Source organism: Macrotis lagotis, chromosome 2, assembly GCF_037893015.1.
Source record: "Macrotis lagotis isolate mMagLag1 chromosome 2, bilby.v1.9.chrom.fasta, whole genome shotgun sequence".
Lineage (NCBI taxonomy): Eukaryota > Metazoa > Chordata > Mammalia > Peramelemorphia > Peramelidae > Macrotis > Macrotis lagotis.
The window spans coordinates 31,593,540-31,614,719 of NC_133659.1; the positions used below are offsets into that span (position 1 = coordinate 31,593,540).

General features: G+C 45.2%; 1 protein-coding gene across 1 annotated transcript; it reads left to right on the forward strand.

Annotated features, from left to right (window-relative positions):
- The first annotated feature begins 2,357 nt into the window (after positions 1 to 2,357).
- On the forward strand, positions 2,358 to 12,877 carry KNCN (kinocilin). The gene is made up of 4 exons (XM_074221519.1): positions 2,358 to 3,548; positions 6,650 to 6,718; positions 8,242 to 8,316; positions 8,913 to 12,877. Exons 1-4 carry the CDS (start codon positions 3,398 to 3,400, stop codon positions 9,002 to 9,004), a joined length of 387 nt encoding a protein of 128 aa, XP_074077620.1. The 5' UTR covers positions 2,358 to 3,397; the 3' UTR covers positions 9,005 to 12,877.
- Positions 12,878 to 21,180: the final 8,303 nt, after the last annotated feature.

Sequence of the window (21,180 nt, forward strand, 5' to 3'; positions counted from 1 at the left end):
GTCCATCTTCACAACCAGAGACGAAAGACCCTCTACAACCTTTTTGATGGGGAAATGTCTCGACTGTTTGAACACTTCTAGTGCCGGGGAGTTCATTACTTTATGATATATTCCCTAGCCCTGCTCAAGCCCCTATACCTCACTGTGCTATGTCTTATTATTAGACAGATCCTTCTCACGGAAAGATTCAGGTGAATCCATACTATTTGAATGTCCCCTACAACAATGCAGATCACAGCTGCTCCATGCATTGTTCCTGGGGTCTGAAAAAGAGTCTGATCCCTTTCCCTCTCCCCCCACCACCACTGAAGGCAGCTCTTCAGATACTTGAAGGCAGCTTTCACTTCCTTCCCTGATTCTCCAATCTATCTCTATACAATGGGTATTTCAGGTCTCTCTCCATCCTTCCTCTGGATTCTCTCCAGGTGATGAATGACCTTCTTAAACTCTGTCTATGCATCCGTTAGACACATAGTTATTTTCATCTTGTCTCTGAAGCTTCACATACCATAAGTTCTTTTTTTTTTTGGCAAGGCAATGAAAGTAAGTGACTTGCCCAAGGCCACACAGCTAGGTAATTATTAAGTGGCTGAGGTAAGATTTGAACTCAAGTCCTCCTGATTCCAGGAGCAGTGCTCTAACCACTGTGCCACCTAGCTGCCCCCCCCCATAAGCTCATATCATAGTAAATGTTTATGGGCTGACTGAGCATAACTGTTTAGCCAATGTCTGATGAGGACCATGGGACCATTTCCTTCCTCTTCCCAGAAGCTCTGTCCCTCTTCATGCAGGCCAAGGTCCCATTAACTATTTTTTTGGCAGTTCATCTCACACTACTGATGCATATTGAGCTTGTGGCCTCCTCAGAACCCCAAATCTTTTTCAGAACTACCCTCTGTCCATACCTCCCTAATCTTACCCTTGTGGGTGATTTTTTTGTAACCAGGTCCAATCCTTTATACTGCTCCCCTTAATTTCATGTTGTTACATGAAACCTCTCAAGAAGCAGTTGGGTCCTACTTCTGTCATCCAGTGTTATTAGTTATCCTTTTCAGCTTTGGGTCATCTGAAAATCCATTGAGTAGCAGCTCAGGTTAAGCACAGAACCCTGATGTTCCACTAGAGACCTCCTACCACGTTGACATTGAACTCTTCTTTAAGTCCAACCATGCAACCACTTCTGCATCTATCTAACTGGATTACCGTGTGGTCCTCATCTCTCCATCTTCTCCACAATAAAAGCCTGGAAGATTTTTATCAAAAGCTTTACTAAAAATCTTAGAGAACTGTATCCACCACAGTCTCCTCATCTACCAGTTTAATGTAGTGTTAAAAAAGGGGAATTACATCAGTCTGGTAGGAATTGTCCAAACTTGATGAATCCAGTCTGACTGTTGGTGATTGCTTCCTTTTCTGATTATTCACCTATCGTCTCTTTAATGGTCTAATTTAGACTTGGATAAGGAAGCCAAGTCAAGTTTCACTGGGCTAGAATTCACAGGCTTGATTCTCCTCCCGTTATTGAAAACTGGGACATTTGCCCTCCAACTTGAGGCAGGTTCAGTAATCACACTTGGCCAGCCTCTCAGGACCCCAGGATGTCCTTCCATTTGAATCAGCAGATTCGAATTCATCTCGGGCAGCTCCGAGCTCTCTGGTTGTTTCCTTAACTATTGAGCTATTGGATAGTGAAGGCTCAGTCCTTAATATAAGGAAGGGAAGGGAGCAAGCAGTGGTAAATACCTTCTGGGAACCGAGCCCTATACAAAGTGCTTTTATTATGTCATTTGAACCTCACAATAACCCTGGTGTTATTGTTCCCATTTTACAGATGAAAAAACTGAGGCAAATAGAGGTGAAATGATTTGAAAGTGTCTGAGTTTGTGAAAGTGTCTCAGGTTTTCCTGAATCCAGGCCCCATGTTCTAGGTACTGTGTCACCTAGTTGCCACCTAGCAGGTTTAGATTTGCTCTTCCTAGTGGATTATACTAAGCATAGGCAGACACTCCTGGCCTGGTTCTCATCCAGATGACTTGGTGAACCACCTTTTGGCTATTGAGGGAATGGTACCATGTGATGACAGAGTTTTTTGGCTGAGGAGTCAGGACTGATGGCTCCTGAGTTGCTCAGAGGGAGCCAAATGTACCCACGTAAAGTTCTCAGAAGGATTGCTTGGAGCTTCTTGGGATGGGAAGGACAAGGAAGAAAACTGCCAACATCACAGGGACACACAGACACACGCACCTGGATACCGTATGTCTCTGGGAGCATGATATCCCTATTTCTCTTGTGTTTTTTCTGTTCTGATCTTGAATATTTTGAGTGGGGATTGCCTAAGTGACTGGAGCTCCATCAGAGGTCCCCTTGGCAACTAGAGTCTATAGCAGAATGCTCAAGAACCATGGGATTGATGATGTAGGAAGCTCAACAGACAGAAGTAGGAAAAATAGTCCTCTGAGGATGGTGAAAGAGAAATGCTGGCTGTAGTTCATTGGAGACCTTAGAGCAGATGTCAGAGCTGGGAGGGGCAGAGAATATAAAATACAAGAGCCAAGAGGGACCTTAGAACTGTATCAGAAAAAAAAAATATCAGAACTGAAAGGATCTTAGCGATCATTGAATCCAACCTCTTCATTTTACAAAGAAGATAAGACTTAACTAATGTCACACATTTAGGATTTGAAAGCAGTCCTCTGACCTCTTTCCCCTCCAATACTGGGCTCTTTGTACTATCCCCCACTTCTCTGTCTGAGCCAGGGCAAAGAGGAAGCCTTCTGAAGTAACCTCCCCAGCCCAAGCAGTCTCCCTCCCTGCCCATCCCAAACCACTCCCCAGCTCATGTTGCTTTGGCCTTATTCATAATGCAACCCCTGCCTTTATCTCCTGAAGAACTTGAGCTCTTGTGGTCTCTGGGTTTCACCTCTCCCTCCCCATTTGGGATCACAGGGTCCCCATGCAGCCACCCTGGAAGGAGCGATAAGCAGATGCAAGATGTATAGGGTGGGAGGAGCTCATCCCTGAGGTCTCTCTGAAGTAGGTACACAGTGGGCAGCTTTCAACAAGGGAAGTCATGGTCCTCCCAACTCTCCAAGACCCAATCGGAAATCCTACCTCGGTGGTACCTGGATGGCAATCCTATCCAAAGGGAACTTTCTAGAAGGGAGACTGAGTTTAGAAGCACAGGAAGATCCAGGCCCTTGGAAAGGCAAAGATTGGGAAGGGGGAGATGGGTCTGGGACTAGGCCTACCCAGGATGTTGATCAACTTGCTGGAGACCAGCCACAACCAGGAGGAGTCACCCAGGTTCTAAGGAGAGGTCAGGGTCTGGACTGCTGCAGCTGAGAGCCAGTGGGTGATCCTACCCAGAGGCCAGAGACAAGGCCTTGGCCAACCCTACATGGATGTCCCCATCAGTGGTCGGGACTTGCGATGCCTGCAGCTGGCCTGTGCGGCCCTAGGCCTGCTGGCTGGCATAATCATTATTGGGGTGTCTGTTTCATCTGCAGCAGCAGCTGTGGGAGGCATCTTCATTGGAGCTGCAGGCCTGGGTGAGTGGAGAGATCCTGGGGTGGGAAGGAGGGAGGCAAGGTGGGTTGACAAAGTGGGCAGTAGAGTCATCTGGGGAGGGGGCTCAGGTTGGGAGGGGGCTCAGATTGGGAGGGGGAAAGAGAAGGAAGAGTTTGCAGGGGAAAATATGACTTAAGAAAAGAAGAAGGGATCCAGGCCCCTGTTCCCCTCAGTGTACCATGCCCATCTCTCTCTAGCCCCAGGCTATTGGTTGTCTCCAGATGGACCCCACCACTTTTTACAAGAATGAGGGACTTTCTCCCCACTCTATCAAATTCTCCTTAAAGATCCAAGCTCTGATCTGATCACCCCCTCATTCCCCATCCTCCATCCCAAGCCAGTTCTTTAGTCAGAGCTTCTAAATTAAAGAGAGGGAGTAAGGAAGAAGGCAGGTTTGTAAGGGAGAAACAAGAAACTGGACATGGGATTGAGGCTGCATGATACAATGGACCCAGCCCTGGACTAGCATTCAGGACCTGACCTTAGAGAAAGTCCTTACACTTCTGTTTTCCCCTCTGTACAATGGGAGTATGTTTACTCTGTCTCCCAAGGATTCTGAGAGCAAAGAGGTCAGTGGTATAGTGGTTGCATGTGGGCATCCCCTTCCTCCTTAGCCCCAAAGAGCTGGTTCCTCTTCATTGTTTGAGAGGGAGGAGTCTGAGGAGCAGCCAGAATGGGGTGGGAATGGGTGGATACCAGCAGGATCAACTGAAATAAAGATAGCAGGATTTAAGCTAGATATCTGCCTAACTGGCAGAATTCTCCCATAGTACAGTGGGCTGCTTCAGGGAGTAGAGAGTTCCCCATCCCTGAAGATCTTCAAGTGGAGGTTAGACAAGTGACCCACTTGTGAGATGGGTTTGGAGTTTCAGAGAACCCCAATTCTAGCCTCAAGCCCATGGGTTTCCCCAGAAACCCATTCCTTGCCATTATTTGTGCAGGGGAGAGAGAGAAGGCAGTGGGATCCCAGACTGGTTGATTTTCTGGGCATAGAAAATAGAATTCAGATCCTAAACTTCAGGGCATCACAGTGACCCAGCTCTTGTGGGGGTGTGGGGGAGGGAGAGAGGAAGGGAGCCAGGAGTGTGATTGAGTTCACTAGTGTTGAATATCAGAGTGGCCTCATTTTCCTGACCCAGAAGGAAACTGAATAGCCCATCTCAGGTTTATCTCCCCTCTATCTCTCAAATGCTGAGCCTCAGGCTAAGGGGCCCAGGGAGGGAATTTGTCATCTTTCAGGGTACTGGATCAGGCTTAGAACACATAGGCTGAAGAAGGATCCATGGCAGAGAGAGAGAGAGACTTCAAACTCGACCCTTGTCCTCCCACCAGGAAGACCTCTCATGTCTCCCTCAAACCAGAAAGGACCCCTGAGGCACTTTATCCCAAGTCCCTGGTGTAGAAATAGTTTCTTTGATGAAGATCCATCCAGGCTGTCCAGGCTCCAAGGATAGAAGGCTCACTCCCTCCTGGGGAGGACAGAAGGCTCACTCCCTCCTGGGGAGGACAGAAGGCTCACTCCCTCCTGGGGAGGATAGAAGGCTCACTGCCTCCTGGGGAGAACAGAAGGCTCACTCCCTCCTGGGGAGGACAGAAGGCTCACTCCCTCCTGGGGAGGACAGAAGGCTCACTCCCTCCTGGGGAGGACAGAAGGCTCACTCCCTCCTGGGGAGGACAGAAAGCTCACTCCACCTTGGGAAGCTCAGACTATTATTAGGGAGTTCTTCCTGCCAGCAAGATGAAGCTGGCCTCTCTGTTACATCCCTCCACTGTTCCTGGTGCCCTTTGGGACCAAGGAGCCTCATTTTCTTCCAAAGGAGAGTCTTCAGTTAATGGGATACAGCTCTCATGTCATGCCCTCAGCTCAAGGCTTCGCTTCTCCAACTCAAAACACCTCCATTCCCTTCACATCATCTTCTTTTGGTTTGTATAAAGAACCTTTGCTATCTCTCCAATTTTCTGCCAGCCTGTCCATGTCTTTCCCAGACCTAAACACTCAGCTCAACACTGATAGCGCCTCATTGGAAACCCTGATGTTTGGTGACACAGACAGAAAGTCCAGACCTGCCCCCTGCCCCAGATCTAGGCAGTCCATGAGGTCAGAGGCAGTTTTCCCCTGGGAGGTCAAAGGGAATACTGGCGATCCATCCATCTATCTGCAAGCCTTTGCACTACGACCTGTGTATCCAGATGTGTCCCAAGCTCTGCAATGGGAGAGGAAGAAGAGGAAAAGGAGGAGGAGAAGGAGAAGGAGAAGGAGGAGGAGGATCCAAGGTCTGCCTCCCCTAGAGGTTGTAGGTTTCTCCTCTGTAAAGCCACAGAGAAAGACTCAATGGCCTCTAAGATCTCTTCCAGTTTGGCCAACACTCCCAGGGTGCTTAGAGAGGGAGACGCCTGCCAAGAAATGTCCAGAGATTTGGGGGACTTCATTTATTTAGTCAAGTACTGGTACCAGAGTCTTGCCATTGCTTCAGGTTGTGCTTCATAAATAATTCCTAAATTTACAAAACTCATTGTTAAGAGTTTGAGGTTCCCGAAGCTATCAATAGGGAATTCTGAAGAAGGAAGAACCTGATCCAGCCTTCTGGGAAGCAGAGATCTCAGCGATAGAGAGTATGGGACCAGGGTGGGGTGCAGTGGTGATATGAGGGACCCCCTGAGCTCACAGGCAGGAAAGACCCGAATTCTCTGCCTGCTACTTCCACACTCCTCAGAGACTCACATTCCTGCAACTGTTTACCCATCTTGGACACCTCCAAATCTCCAAATCCTCAGTTTCTACCTTCTTCCTAACTCTCTAGAGCCTCCAGTTCCATCCTCCTTTGGACTGAAGTCTTTGACCTGAATTTACATACTGACTGTTAACTTGGCCACCTCTGTGACCTTGGGTAGCCCACATAAGTTCTCTGGACCTCAGTTTCCTCATCTGAAAAATGAAGGCTTTGGACTTAGGAACCAGCTCCAGCTGTGTGACCTTTGATTGTCCCATGAGTCTACCCTCAGGAGTGGTTTAAAACGAGATCAGAGGGGTAAGTAGAACCATAGTAACTCACAAGGTCTCCCTCCCCTCCCTCATGTCCAGGGCTCTTCATCTTGGCTTATCCCTTTCTGAACTCCCGGTTCAATCTGGATCGATTCCTGCCTTCCTTAGGTAAGTGTGACCTGGGTTACTGGGGTGACTGGGGGAGGGGGAGAAGGGAGATGGGACATTTGATACTATGGGTGATTGTATGACCGGGGAGTAGAGGTGGGACCAGGGGGACTGAGAAGCAGTTCAGGGCAATAGAGTTCTTGACCCTGAGTCAGGAGCCTGGTCTGAAAGCCAACGCCAGCATTTCCTAACTGGCTAATCACTGACTGGGTGAATCCCTTAGCTACCAGAGCCTCAGTCGCTTCATCTGCAAAAGAAATATTACCTGTAGCTCTGACTTCACTGAGGGACTAAGAGCTCTTATGAGCTTGGGTGGCTGTTGACAGGGTAGGTGTGTGTTTGTGTGAGATTGGTTGTGTATTCACATCTGTGTGGGTTTGAAACCTTCACAGATGTGTTTAGATGTTCCTATGACAACAGTGATGCCTTCAAGGACTGCAGATGCTCTTAGATTTAGAAAAAAAAGACATTATCCTGCTCTTCCTTCCCCCCACCCCCAAAACACACACACACACAGACACACACACACACAGACACACACACACACACACACACACACACACACACACACAGAGAAACACACATTTCCAGTGCAGTTTCTCCTAGTCTTGGACCCTCTCTTCAGGTGCCCATCCCTTGCTACCCTTGATCCCTCCCTACTTCTCCACAAGAAAACTGGAGAGGATCAAAAATCTCAAAAGAAAAAAGCTATCATTTTTACAACACATTGAAGTTTGCATATGGTTTTACAAATATTATCTCATTTTATTTTCATAGCAAGATGGGAGGTAGGTGCCATTATTATGTTCATTTTTGCAGTTATAGAAACTGAGACAAACAATGGCTAAGAGATTTGCCCAGGGTCACATAGCTAGGAAGTGTCTAAAGCTGATTTTGAACTCAGGTCTTCCTGACTCCGGGTCCAGTACTCTACCCACAATGTCGGTCACCTACTTGTGGTGCCTTCCATGTAGCCATTCAGACAATATACATTTAGCTGGGGATACCAGCAAGTCATGAGGAGGAGGACATTGTGGGGGTAATGAATAAAGAGACACCCTCACAGTTGGGAAGATGCAGATTCAATTCTCAATCCTGATGCCTGCTGGCAGAATGACCCTGGTCAAGTCATTTAAACTCCCGGTGGTCCCAGGCATCTGTGTAAGACCATGAGCTGCAGGGAAAGAGGCCAATTTAGGAGTTTGGTTCTTGATTAAATCACAAATCAAGACACACCCCAAATGGGTCCAGCCCTGTTCTATATTTTGGGGATAAAGATAAAAACAAAACTTCCTTCTGTCAATAGCTTCCATTCTACTGGAGGAGGGATTAAATCAGTGCAAAATATGCCTCCAGGCACTTGTAGGGAAGCAGGAACCACTGGGATCCAAAGAAGGCCAAGTTAAGAGAAATCGGATATGAAGAACTTCCCCTCTCAATCGGAAACACAAACAGGGAACTGAGGTCAGGAAATCAGTGGACAAGTTACCTCTTGCCAATTGAAATCCCATCTCTCCCTGTAGGCAATCTAAGGATCCACCCCCAACCTGGGAACAGTGGAGAGGAAGGAGCCTCCAGTGGAGGAGGGAAGAGTGAAGGTAAGTATGAAGAACCCCACGGTCTGCCTAATTCGCTTTCCACTTGATCCCAGCCCCAATCATAAGGGGGACCCATCAATAGAAGATTCCAAGTGAAGAAAAGTATAGGAAAGTTGTGAGGGGGACTTCTCCTCTACCTGGAATTTCACAATTCTTTCTCCTCTTCCCTTCCTTCCTAGAGCTAATCAACCAACAAGAACTCATATTTATTGAGCCCCTCAGCGCTCTGCTAGATGCTAGAGATACAAAAACAAAAATTAAATAATCCTTGTCTTCAAGGAACCTATATTCTGTAAAGTGGGAGAAAGACATATGTATACATATTTGTGCATTCCAGATAAATCCCAAATAAATGCAAGATATTTTGGATGTGGAGGACACTTGAAAACCTCCTAGCCTCACCAAATCCTGCCTCCTTAAGGTTTAAATGCAAACCCCCATCTCCTCTCTTCACCCTGAAGTCATTAACTCCATCCCATGGCTCTAAAAGGATGTGCCAGGACCCATCCTGTATAACCAGGGTATCTCTCTTCCCATCCCGCCCGCCCCAAGTTTGTTTTCTAACAGTCTTGGTTTTTTTTTCCACCTCCCCAAAGGAATAAGGAGTCAGATGTCTAACAGCCTCTCCACTGTGAGCCGGACTTTGGAAAAACTAAAACCTGGAGGTGGCAATGCCAGTGGAAACTGAGGGACAGAAGAGGACTGAGAAAGCTTAGGCTGGATTCTGTCTGGTCAAATCCATCCCTTCTGCTTGAGGATGCATCACCCAGCAAAGAGAACAGGAATGGTGGCCTCATCTATCTCTTCCACCCCTCCCTAATCTGGCTGACTTGGGATAAGAACCCAGTTGAATAATCCTAAACCCCAGGCAATCTTAGTGACCACCAGAGCAGAACAAGAAACCTAAAGGACAACTCTAAGGGGAGGGAGTCATCTCCCAGATGAACTCCCCAACAGTACAGAATAATTCCAAATGATGGTGTTCAACCCCATTGAATTTATTCTGACCACTGGTGAGTGGGAGCAGGAGAGACTAGGTCCTTCCTCAAAGTCACATGGATCTGGGAAGGGAACACAGGAAACCAGAGACACCAGGCAAGGTAGCAGGAGGTAGATTCCATCATGCCACATCTCCATACTCTCCACCTATGGCTCTAAACAAATAGCACTTAGATGCCTTTCTGCAGACCCATTGCCTTATTTCCTTGTCAGACTATCAGTCTGATTTCTTGTGAGACTGTCTTTTTTTCCTTTATGAACCTATTCATTTGGGGCCTACTGTCTGGTTTCAGTTTTAAAGGCTGGGAAATTATCAGTTTTTAAGTCTGGATTATGGTTGGCAAAAGAAGATTTTTCAAATTCCAATTTTGTCATTTATTACCTGGTATAATATTACTTACTCTGGGTCTCCATTTCTTCATCTGTAAAATGACTTGACTAGATGAATTCTAAAGTATGAGGAGTAGCATGTCAGGACATGAGAGGATCAGGGTTTGAATCCTGGGCCCTGCCACTTACTGAGTGATCTTGGGCAAGTCACTTTCATCTATTTGGGACTCAGTTTTCCTCCTTGTAAAATGAGGGAGTTGGACTAGAGAGCCTCTGCCATCCCAACTGGCTCAAGACCTATGATCAGTGCAGGTGTCATCTCCACCAGGAAGCCTACCCTGATTCATCCAGTCAGAAACTTCTCTCTTCTTCTTTTTAAACACTGCAGACATTTGTACCTCATCTCATGGTCCTTTGGAATCCAGATTGTAGTTCTGTGTACCTGTGTCTTATCTGTGACATAGGCTGGGAGCTCCCTGAGTTCAAGACTTGGGACTTATTCTGTTTCATTGTTCAATGTCCTCCTCTTTTCACTTAGTACCCTGAATATAATACTAAGCATGGGCTGAAAGATTTCTTGCCTCTGGGACCCAACCTCCTTTTTCAGACTTTTTCAGACTCCTCTCCAGATCTATGAAATGAGCTGCTTTCTGCCACCACACCTTTGCTCATCTCTGCTCCTCTTCTTCAGCCAGGTCCTCCCTCTTCTTCTAGGACCACTTCAAGACAAAACTTTTTTTTTTCACAACTCCATGGGGGGAGGGAAAAGAAGGCTTGTTGTCCTGGAGGGAACAGAAGGACTGATCTTCTCCCTGGGATTGGGCAGAGAGGGATTGGTTTGGACCTGTGGTTTCAAATACCTATACTGATATCAACCTAGCAAAGGACAGAGAAACATCCCTGAGGCAGCCTGATCACTTTGGTGATCAATTCTTTGGTTGTGGCAGCCCAAGAAACAAATGACAATACATGGTCCTTGGTGTTCTGTGGTATTTTCTACTTCTTAAGGGATGCAGTCAGGGTGCTGGGAAAAGAGGCAGAGGGGATGAGGACTAGTCCAGTCTTTATTATATCTATAAGCATTGCCATAACAGATGATGACCACAATTTGGAGTGTTTGTCTTCTATCCGACAAGTAGAAAGAATAGAAAGGGTCCTGGACCCAGAACTGGAAGGAATCTCAGAATTTAAATCTCACTTCATTTTAAAAGTGTATTAAGACTGTCTCCCATATTATGGGGCTCTAAGGAAGGCAAAATGGTTTATCTCTAGCCTCTTTCTCTCCACATCTTTCTCCAAAGGAGCCTTTATTTCCTATCAGGAGATGACTCAGGAGATTGGGGCCAGAAGCTTGGTCACTCAGAGAGAAGGTGTTATATCTATCCACTCCATTCTGTTATTAATCTAGGAGATGTAATTTTAAGGTTCATTTGAAATTCTGATTGCAGTTTATTATTGTGGTAAGTAGGATCCCAAGTCTTATATCCAAGGTTTGATTTCCTTCCCACCAAATACCAGTTCCATCATGAACACACAGAACAAAGAGCAAATGAAGCAGAGAAAGTATACATGGAGGAATATGTTAGATGGTACAGCATGACGAAACTCTTCCATTGGGAGTGAAGTCACCCAGCTCAGTCCAAACAGAGAGACTCAGATTTCAAGAGAGAGACCCAGAAAATTCTTCAGTGTATTTAGTAGAGCAAGTTGAGGATGGGGCCATGATAGAGACTGGCAGGTCTTCTCATGTCATCTTCTTCCCATAATTCTACCTCCAGCAAATTGAAGTGGTAACCAAAGCTCTTCTCTCTACCCTCTCCTCAGCTTCATCTTACCCCTCAAGCAGGTTCAGACATTACACTTCAATGAGGAGAGAGTCTAATACCAATGGGTTTGGGGACTCAGGCTACAAAGGTGAGGAAACTGTGGTCAATGGAGATGAAGTGACCCTGAAATGAAAAAGTTATACATGTGGAAAACATCATCATTGGTTATTCAAACCATTGGGTATTTATTCATCTCTAGAACTTTGGTCCTAGAGCACATCTTGGTTGACTGGTGGGTGAATGTGTGTCATCACACTTCATCCCTTATATTTAACACCAGGTAATGCTTCAATATCCCTCTAGCCATCCCCATGGGTCACCTTGACAGCACTCCACCCTTTCAACTAACACTTTCTACCTCTCCAGAACAAACTCCCTTCCTTGGTCATCTCTTCTCCATATAGGTTGTCCTCTCCATTAGAATGTAAGCTCCTTGAGGGTAAGGACTGCTCATTTTAGTATCCATAACTTAGTGCCTGGCATACCAAGTAGTTAATAAATGTTCATTCATTCATTCACTCCATGGTACTATGCTATAAATGAAGCCAGAAAATGGAAAATTCACAGCTAAAAAGAGAAGCTTGGAAGAAGTGGAGCAGATATAGTGCTGGACCTGTAATCAGGAAAGCCTGAGTTCAAATATGATCTCGATACTTGTCATGTGTCCCTGAGCAAATTACTTCACAGTTCTCTGCCTCAGTTTCCTCTTCTGAAAAATGGAGATAATGATGGAACCTAAGTCCTAGAGTGTTTGTACAGATAAAATAGATATTTGAAAAGTGCTTTAGGGGCAGCTAAGGTGGCATAGTGGATAAAGCACCAGCCTTGGAGTCAGGAGTCCCTGGGTTCAAATCCAGTCTCAGACACTTAATAATGACCTAGCTGTGTGGCCTTGGGCAAGCCACTTAACCCCATTTGCCTTGCAAAAACAAACAAACAGAAAAGTGCTTTAAGTAATGTTATTTTTATGAAGGATGGCTTACAGATAGTAAAGCTACCAGATTAAACCTTCCAATCACAGCCCTACATTTATTTAATGTGGAAGGTATATGACTGAAGAAAATGAAGATGGGAAGAGAGTGGTTAAAGTAGACTAAGTCTACATAGAGAAAGTTCATGCTGAAGGCAGTGTACTTAGCCAAAGGCATGGAAAGAAAGCTTAAACTTTCACATTATTATCACCACCCCCATGAACAAAAGAACGATAACTAGTGATTGATCTGTTTGTCCATTTAGATAATATTTTATAAGAAAACATTTACCCACATATTGAAAGCACTCTTTTTTTTCCAATTTTTTAAAAATTTATTTTAAGGCAATGGGGTTAAGTGACTTGCCCAAGGTCACACAGCTACGTAATTAAGTGTCTGAGGCTGAATTGAACTCAGGTATTCCTGACTCCAGGGCCGGTGCTCTATCCACTGCAACACCTAGCTGCCCCCCCCAAAGCATTTTTTTTAAAAAGATTTTTTTTTGAGTTTTACAATTTTCCCCCATTCTTGCTTCCCTCCCCCACCCCCCACAGAAGGCATTCTGTTAGTCTTTACATTGTTTCCATGTTGTAAATTGATCTCAGTTGAATGTGATGAGAGAGAAATCATATCCTTAAGGAAGAAAAAAAAGTATAAGAGATAGCAAAATTACATAATAACATAATAGTTTTATTCTAAATTGAAGGTAATAGTCTTTGGTCTTTGTTCAGACTCCACAGTTCTTTCTCTGGATACAGATGAGATTCTCCATTGCAGACAACCCCTAATTGTCCCTGATTGTTGCACTGAAGGAATGAGCAAGTCAATCAAGATTGATCATCACCCCCATGTTGCTATTAGGAGTGTACGATGTTTTTCTGGTTCTGTTCATCTCAGAAAGCATTCTTGATAAGGGTAGTAGAAGAGAATAATTAGGTAATATTCCATGGCAGATTAGATATTTATTTTCATATAATTGACTGAGAGGTATCAATAGGCCAGAATCTCACTGACTGTTGGTTGAACAGACAAAGGCATTTGATTCAGTCAACCAAAATAATACTTTAAAGACTTCAAAGAGGTGTCTCCTGGACACACACAAGATGCTTTACAAGATGTAACAATCTTGTACATCACCATTGATATCAAGTGAGACATGAGATATATATATATATATATATATATATATATGGAGAGATTTGTCTAAGATGCTTGTGACTGTTATGGGAGAGAGATAGATATTTAATCAAAGACAGATTCTTTATAAATGATTAAGTTCTCCAGATGTTGGTGAATGACATTATACTGATTGCAACAAGCCCAGAACACTGAAGAGACTCCTAAAAGAGATTGTTATACCTCCAAAGAATTTATCCTATCTACAGAGGGAAATCCAAGCGATAAAGAATGCCTACTCACTAGGTTGCAATTGAATAGATGGTATCTATAAGAGCTCATCCATCAGTGTTTATATCTTGGTCAAACATCACAGATGTACAGTGAGCTGGATCCAGAATCGAACAAAAGATGTCTAGACTTGGTTGCCTTTGAGAATTCCAAAATTCTCTTAATGACCCCAAATTTCTCCCTGAAACAAAGATCTATCTTTTTCATACTGAATTCTTCAGGTTATGCTATTTGGCAAACCAAGTAAGACCATAGAACTAAACTGAAATTGAGGATGTAACATTCCAGTGAGTAAGAAAGGAATGTAGGCAATCACATATTAATACCAAGCAAATATGAAGGTCAGCTGTAGGGAAGGATGGTATTAAAGAAATTGATTGGAAAGGAAGATAAGGGGCAGCTAGGTGGTACAGTGCATAGAGTACCTGCCCTGGAGTCAGGAGGACCTGAGTTCAAATCCAGCCTCAGACATTTAATAATTATCTTGCTGTGTGACTTTGGGAGAATCACTGAACCCCATTGCCATAAATAAATGAAATTTTTAAAAAAACAAAAGGAAGATGAACTGGGAAATGACCAGTGGAGAGATCACATGCCTCACTGTTTTACTCACAATGTCAAGAGCACTTGAGAACTGTCACTATTATGTTGAATGACCCTGCTATGATGGACATATGGGAAGAATGAGACAAGACTCTCACAAAATGAGCAGGTATGGAGAGGCTGCAATCTACATCCTTGGAGGGAATACTTACATTGGAGAGATTCTAGATTATTATATTCAGAGGTTGGGGAACTTTCTATACTGAAATTCCTTCTACCTAATACACATTGGCAATTTCTCTGTAACTGGAAATAGAGGATTGCTTGGAAGTACCAAGAGTTTGGATCAATCAAGTGATTAGAAGCAGGCACTGTGTTAAGTTCTGAGTTCAAAAGTCTAAAATGAAACAGTCTTTCAAGGAGTTTATATTCTATCAGGGAAACAACATATACACACATATAAGCATAAAATTTAAATAATATATAAAATATGTTATGAGGAAGGGTTCCACCTATAGCTGGAGAGATCAAGAAAGTCTTCATGTGGGAGACAGCACATCACCTGAGTTTTGAAGTAAATTCACTGTCCTCCCCTCTTTTCACCCCCTTTGTCTAACATAGCTCCCTGACACAGTCCAACAGCTTGTTGGAACCAGTTCTGACATTCTGTGTTCTAGGTATGTTCTCAGATTCCTAGTTCTGAAATTCTTTCTAGCTCTGACTTTGTTTTCTGCATTCTGATCTAATTAGAGAGTTCCTGGCTCATAGAAAGAGTCTAATAAATGCTTAATCTGAGGGAACCTCCAGGCTCTGAGAGTCTAAGAACTATAAAATCATAGGATTTCTACACCACCAACCTCTCTTCCATCAAATAAACATTTATTTAGGGAATAGAATGAGTAGGGCTCTGTGCTCAGCATTAGGGGAAGTACATAATGTTCTCAGTCCTTTCAGCCCCTTCCTTAAGCTGAGGACAAATGGCGAACGTATTGAAGAAAGGAGTGTACATGAAGTGGTTCACTAGAGTGCCTGAGTTTACATCTGACCTCAAGACATTTACTAGCTGTGTGACTCTGACTGAGTGACTTAAATAGGTTTGTCTCAGTTCCTTCACCTATAAAATGAGTTGGAGGACATGACAAACCACTCCATTGTCTTTGCCAAGAAAACTTCAAATAGGGTCATGAAGAGTCAGATGCAACTGAAAAATGACTGAACAACAATAATTGAAGGAGGGAGAGAGAATTCATTCAATCCATGAATCCATCCATCCCCTCTATCTTTTTTTTATATGATCTATCTGTACTCTGCTTCCCTTCATATTTGAGGGTCCTCTGGACTTAGCCAGGAGTGTGTAGTTGCCTCAGATCCTGTTGAAGAGGGGGAGACAAAGATACTGTCTTCAATAATGGCTTCTCTTCCCCATCTTCCCTGGTTGTGTGAAATTGGTGGATGAGTGGGTGGGGGTGATATGCAGGGTCCAGTGAACTGATGAATGTGCAAGGGAACATCCTCCGAAATAGAGAGTTGAGTAGCCTCCCCATACTCTGTCCAGGGGCTATCATATGAGACACACACACATGGGTACAGAACAGACACAGTCAAACACAAACACACACACACACACACCAGCTGAAGAGCCCTGAGAGATGATAATTATCATGTAGTGTATCACCCATGACTTAAGAAGGGGAAGATGTCCACAAGCTCTGGTTTCTCCTGCTCCCTGGATGCCTTTATCAATCCCTTGCTTATCTCAAACTGTGATCACTGACCATGAATCAATCAGACCTGCTGCTAATTAAGTGTGGAACACTGGACAAGTTACTTTGCTTCTGAGCCTCAGTGACAGCTTCATTACTTGTGAAATGGGGAGAGTAAACCTTGAAGGAAGTGTTTCATATCCCTTAAATACCATAGAAATGTCAGCTGGTATTGTTATCTGTGAAGTCCAGGGCCCTTAGCGCTGGAAATCTATTTCAGCACCTGGGGGAGGACAGCTCCACCGGAGCTTGTTTTCAGGCCTTCACTGACCCATTCCAAGATCTGGAAGCTCCTTGCTCTACACGGGAAGTTCTCAGTGTGACCCCAACACTGGCGAGAGGCTGTTCTGAGCCGTTCACAACAGGAGTCACAATGTACCCGCCAGTTCGAGGCCTGAAAGGCCTAGGCGGGTACTTACCTGCAAGGTTGTCTGAGAGTTAGGAGATAGGAGGAAGGCGAAGGAGACAAGTGGAAGGATGGGGGGAGGGGAGAAGGAGAAAGAAGATCCTTTCCTAGAGCATCAGTTGGTTCAGTTGTGGGGGGGCGAAGATGGGGGAATTGGAAAGAGAAAGGAGAGGAGGGTTGTTGGGTCAGAGACCCGGCACCCAGTGGGTGAGCCCGCCATATTCTTCCCGCCTGGGAATAGTGGGATTGCGCGTGGCTCTCTTTCTCCCTCCCTCTCTTGCTCCTTGCTCGCGCGTCCCCCCGCCCGTCTGTTCAGCCCCTCCCCGCGCCAGCGGCTGCAGGTCGCCTTGAAGCCTTGAATCTGAGATTGAACATTGGGACCCGGAGCCAGTGGCCTGGACCGCCCCCCCCCCCAGGCAGTCCCCCGGGCGTGGTCCCCCCGCCCCCGCCAGTACCTCCTGTTGGAGGTGGGGCAACCAAAACCACCGGATTGGGGAAGACTCAGAGTCTAGCCCCGCCCGTTGCCTCCACTCTGGGAGCCCAGAGAGGCTTAGGATCTCCAAGCGGCTTGCGGATCTGGAGTGAAGCCAGACTTCTGTCCATGGTGGACTTGAGACCCCCAGATATTCCCTCCTCAGCTCGCACATCTATAGATCTCTTTCTTAAATTCGTCTTCCTCTCTCCCCCAACCCACACCCCCGCTCACTGCAAAGTTAGTGCCCTAGAGAGGGAGGGGTGCAGAGCCCCGTCCCGGAGATGCTTCTCTGGACGCCGTGTCGCCAGTCTTCCTCCCTCCCGGGTCACCCCCGCCCCAACTCAGGCCCCAGCTTCAGCACCTCCGGGTCCGGACTTCTGGCTCCAGGCAAGTGAAGGAAGCGGATGGGGAGGGGTGGGGGTGGGGATGGGGCAGGGGCAAAAGCAGTGGGGAGAAGAAAGGGGGGCGAAGGGCGAGATGGAGCCAAAATGGCAAGCCCAAGGCGGCGATGGGGCGGGGGGGGGGGCCCTCGTGATGAGGGAGAAACAGACTGGAGGAAGAAGGAATCGAGACACATACCGACTGGTAGCTAGGAGATGCCCTGGATTGGCCTCAGCTCTGACCTCTCGCTGGGCTCTGAGCTAAGATCTCGCTCTGGAGTCCGGACTCTGGGCTCTCATTGCTCCCTGGGCTCTGATTTCTTAATGGGTTCTAGGTTCTGAGCCGGGTCACCTGTTGAATGCATGGCGTTCCTCCTCCAGGGTTGAGGCTCCGGCAGCCTGCTCCCTGGAGGACACTGGTTCTGTAGCACTGGGAGAGAGAGAGGGAAGAACTGTCCCATATGAAGGTAGACCTCAGTTTAAGCAATCTCCCAAATGGAAACGCACCAGCCCCGATCCAAGGATGTTTCACTTTGCAAAAGCACCCCACCCCCACCCCACTTCCCTTTTAAGTAGCATAGTCTCCCGGTAAGGGGGGAGGGGCGGTGCAGCCTTTGGACACAGGTCGGATACCTGGAGAAGCAAGGAGTCTTGGTACCCCATTTCCCCCATCCCACCTCTCACCATGTCCCCTCGATCTCATATGGCAGTGGAAGCTGGAATTGGAACGACATTAAAAGACCAACTAGTCTAGTCCTCTCTACCCTCCCGCTTCAGGAAAGATGGAGGAACTGAGGGCCTTGAACATATTAGATGATTAATAAGTCATTGTTAACTTGATTTACATCCAAATGAGTGCTCAATCCTGTCTAGCAATCAACAAACATTGGTTAATGGATGGATGGATGGATGGATGGATGGATGGATGGATGGATGGGTGGATGGGTGGATGGGTGGATGGGTGGATGGATAGATGGGTGGATGGGTGGATGTGTATGTATAAGACTCCCAGATCAGAGTTCTATCCCAAAGTGACGTTGCTTTATGAGTCACCCAGTCCTGCAGGAGCTAGTGTACTAACCTTGACTGGATCTACAAATTCATGTTACCTAACCTTAGCCAGGCTCTCACTTCTCTGTAACAGTTCTATTTCTTCCCTAATGGACTCTTTCCCACTCCCCACGGAGATTATTGTAAGACTTGTAATATTCACCCAAGACTGTTCTGGCCCCTCTTTTCTCTATATGTTCTCTTCCTCGGTGACTTTATAAATTCTCATGAATTCAACACACAACTCTATGCAAACAGCTTCCAGATCTTTATACTTGCTTCAGCCTCTCTCCTGAGCTCCATTCCCACATGCCCAACTGCCTACTGGACATATCAAACTAGGTATCCCAAAGCATTTGAAATTCAGCATGTCCAAATCTCATCATCTTCCTCCTTCCATCTCCAATCCAGCCCTTTTTGCACTTCCCTGGTTTTGTGGATACCCTATTATCCTTCCAGTCCTCCAGATTCAACATCAGAGCCCTCCCTAATGCTTTGCTTTTCTTCACTCCTCACTTTTAAATCAATGTCAAGTCTTATGGCTTTTACCTCATAAGATCATAAGGTTTAGAGCCAGAAGCACCAGACTTCTTTTTTAGGTTTTTGCAAGGCAGTGGGGTTAAGTGGCATGCCCAAGGTCACACAGCTAGGTAATTAATAAGAGTTTGAGGTCACATTTGAACTCAGGTCCTCCTGACTCCATCTACTGTGCCACCTAGCTGCCTCTAAAATTGATATTTCTAATCATGTCACTCCCATGCTTAAGAAGCTCCCATTATATGATTTCTCTCTCAACACATACAATTTAGATCAATGTATAGCATGGAAACAATGGAAAGACTGACAGACTGCCTTCTGTGGGGAGAGTGGGGGGGAGGAAGAAAGATTAAAGGGGGGGGAATTGTAAAATTCAAAATAAATAAAATCTTTTAAAAAAAGAGAGAGAAGCTCCCATTACCTGTAGGTTATAAAATAACCCTCTTTGGCTTTTAGAGCTCTTTGCAGTCTGACTAGAGCCTCTCTTTCAAGAATTAGTGCCAGTCACTCTCCTTAATGCACTCCCTGCTCCAGCCCACCTGCCCTTCTTTCAGTTCTCCATACATGAAATTCCATCTCCTGCCTCTGCCATTTATACTCTCTATCCTCCCTACTTAGAATGCTCTTCCTCAACTCCCCTCCCTCCTCTAAGGAAGCCCTCTTTTTTCTAAAAGGCTCAGCTCAGGTGTCATCTCCTCCAAGAATCCTTGCTGATTCACCTGATTGTGATTGCCTTCTCCATCACCAGGTTTTTCTTTTGCATGAATCTTAGACTGACTGATCTATGAACATATGTTCAGGATGTCAGCTCCCTGAAGGCATGCACATCTCATGTTTATGTTCATGGATCTGGGCAGGACACACTAAGTGGGGTCAGCACTTTTAGTAAGCTTGTTGGTTGAGTGATTGAGCTCTTTGCTTGAGACCTCCTTCCAAGCTGACATCAGACCATTACTTTCTACTCTTTGGGTCTGGTCATTCAATCACCAAAGACCATTTACTTGTGCTATTATCTAACTCATATCTGAACACTTTGTATATAATAACAGCAGGACAGACCACTAGGAAAATGGCTTCAAATCTCTATTGGTTATATGCAACCCGAATAGCTCTTTCTAGATGAGCAGCTAAGTGACACAGTGGATAGAGCAGTAGCCTTGCAGTCCAGAGGACCAGAATTTGAATTTGACCTCAGACAGCTGACACTAACTAGCTGTGTGACTCTGGACAAGTCACTTAACCCTTATTGCCTTGCACCCAGGGCCATCTCTAGTCATCCTGATTCATATCTGGTCACTGGTTCCCGATGACTCTGGAGGAGACAGTGAGGCTGGTGAATTAGCACAGCCCTCTTCACTCAAATCCAATTCATGTGCTTGTCATGGCATCACTACCCTGGTCTTCTTCAAGAATGAAGGACAAACATTATTATTATTATCAACATCTCCCCTCTTCCCCCTCTCTGTCTCTGTCTGTCTGTCTGTCTGTCTGTTTGTCTCTCTCCTCCTCCTCCTCCTCCTTCTCCTCCTTTCTCATATCTCCTCTTTTCTCCCTCTCCCTCTCCTTCTCCCTCTACCTTTCCTTCTCCTCTTTCTCCTCCCTTCCCCTCTCTCTCAATGGACACATCTACCTGGATATAGGAGTGTGTTGAAATCAACTTGAACCATCTCTGAGTCAAATGTTCAATGTGAGCATTGTTACCCAAGAAATTGGAAAACATGAAAATCAGGGTTTAATTTATTGTTCTTTATTGTTTTGTTGGTGTTCTCAACTTAAGAAAGTGTTAGGAAATATGTAGATTAATTATATTCTAATTAATTTAGAAATTAATAGATTTAATAATTAATAAAAAGTAATTAATTTAAGTTTAATGTAAAGAAAAATTCAAATTATTTTAAGTTGTGATGTTCAGATCTAGTGGCTTCTACATTAACCTTTCTTAATCTATTTTCCAATAATTTTCAGTTGTCTTTGATAGTAAACTTTATTCTCTTTTTCTAACTTTTGGTTTTGTTTTAATGCTTCTTTTTAAGTTTTTCTAATTGCTTAATTTCCTTCAATGTTTCTTTTCTCATGAAGTCCTGAAGTTATTTTGATCTTGGGGTTAGGGAGGTAGGGTTTGGGGGGGGCTTACCAGTTGAGTAGGGCAGAAAACCTTTCATTCTTAACTATTTTTC

What these genes read in the sequence shown, in the direction of transcription:
- KNCN (XM_074221519.1), top strand. Translation starts at nt 3,398, where the DNA reads ATGGATGTCCCCATCAGTGGTCGGGACTTGCGATGCCTGCAGCTGGCC. An exon ending in CATTGGAGCTGCAGGCCTGG is followed by an intron (nt 3,549 to 6,649) that starts GTGAGTGGAGAG and finishes CCTCATGTCCAG; the next exon opens with GGCTCTTCATCTTGGCTTAT. An exon ending in TCGATTCCTGCCTTCCTTAG is followed by an intron (nt 6,719 to 8,241) that starts GTAAGTGTGACC and finishes CTCTCCCTGTAG; the next exon opens with GCAATCTAAGGATCCACCCC.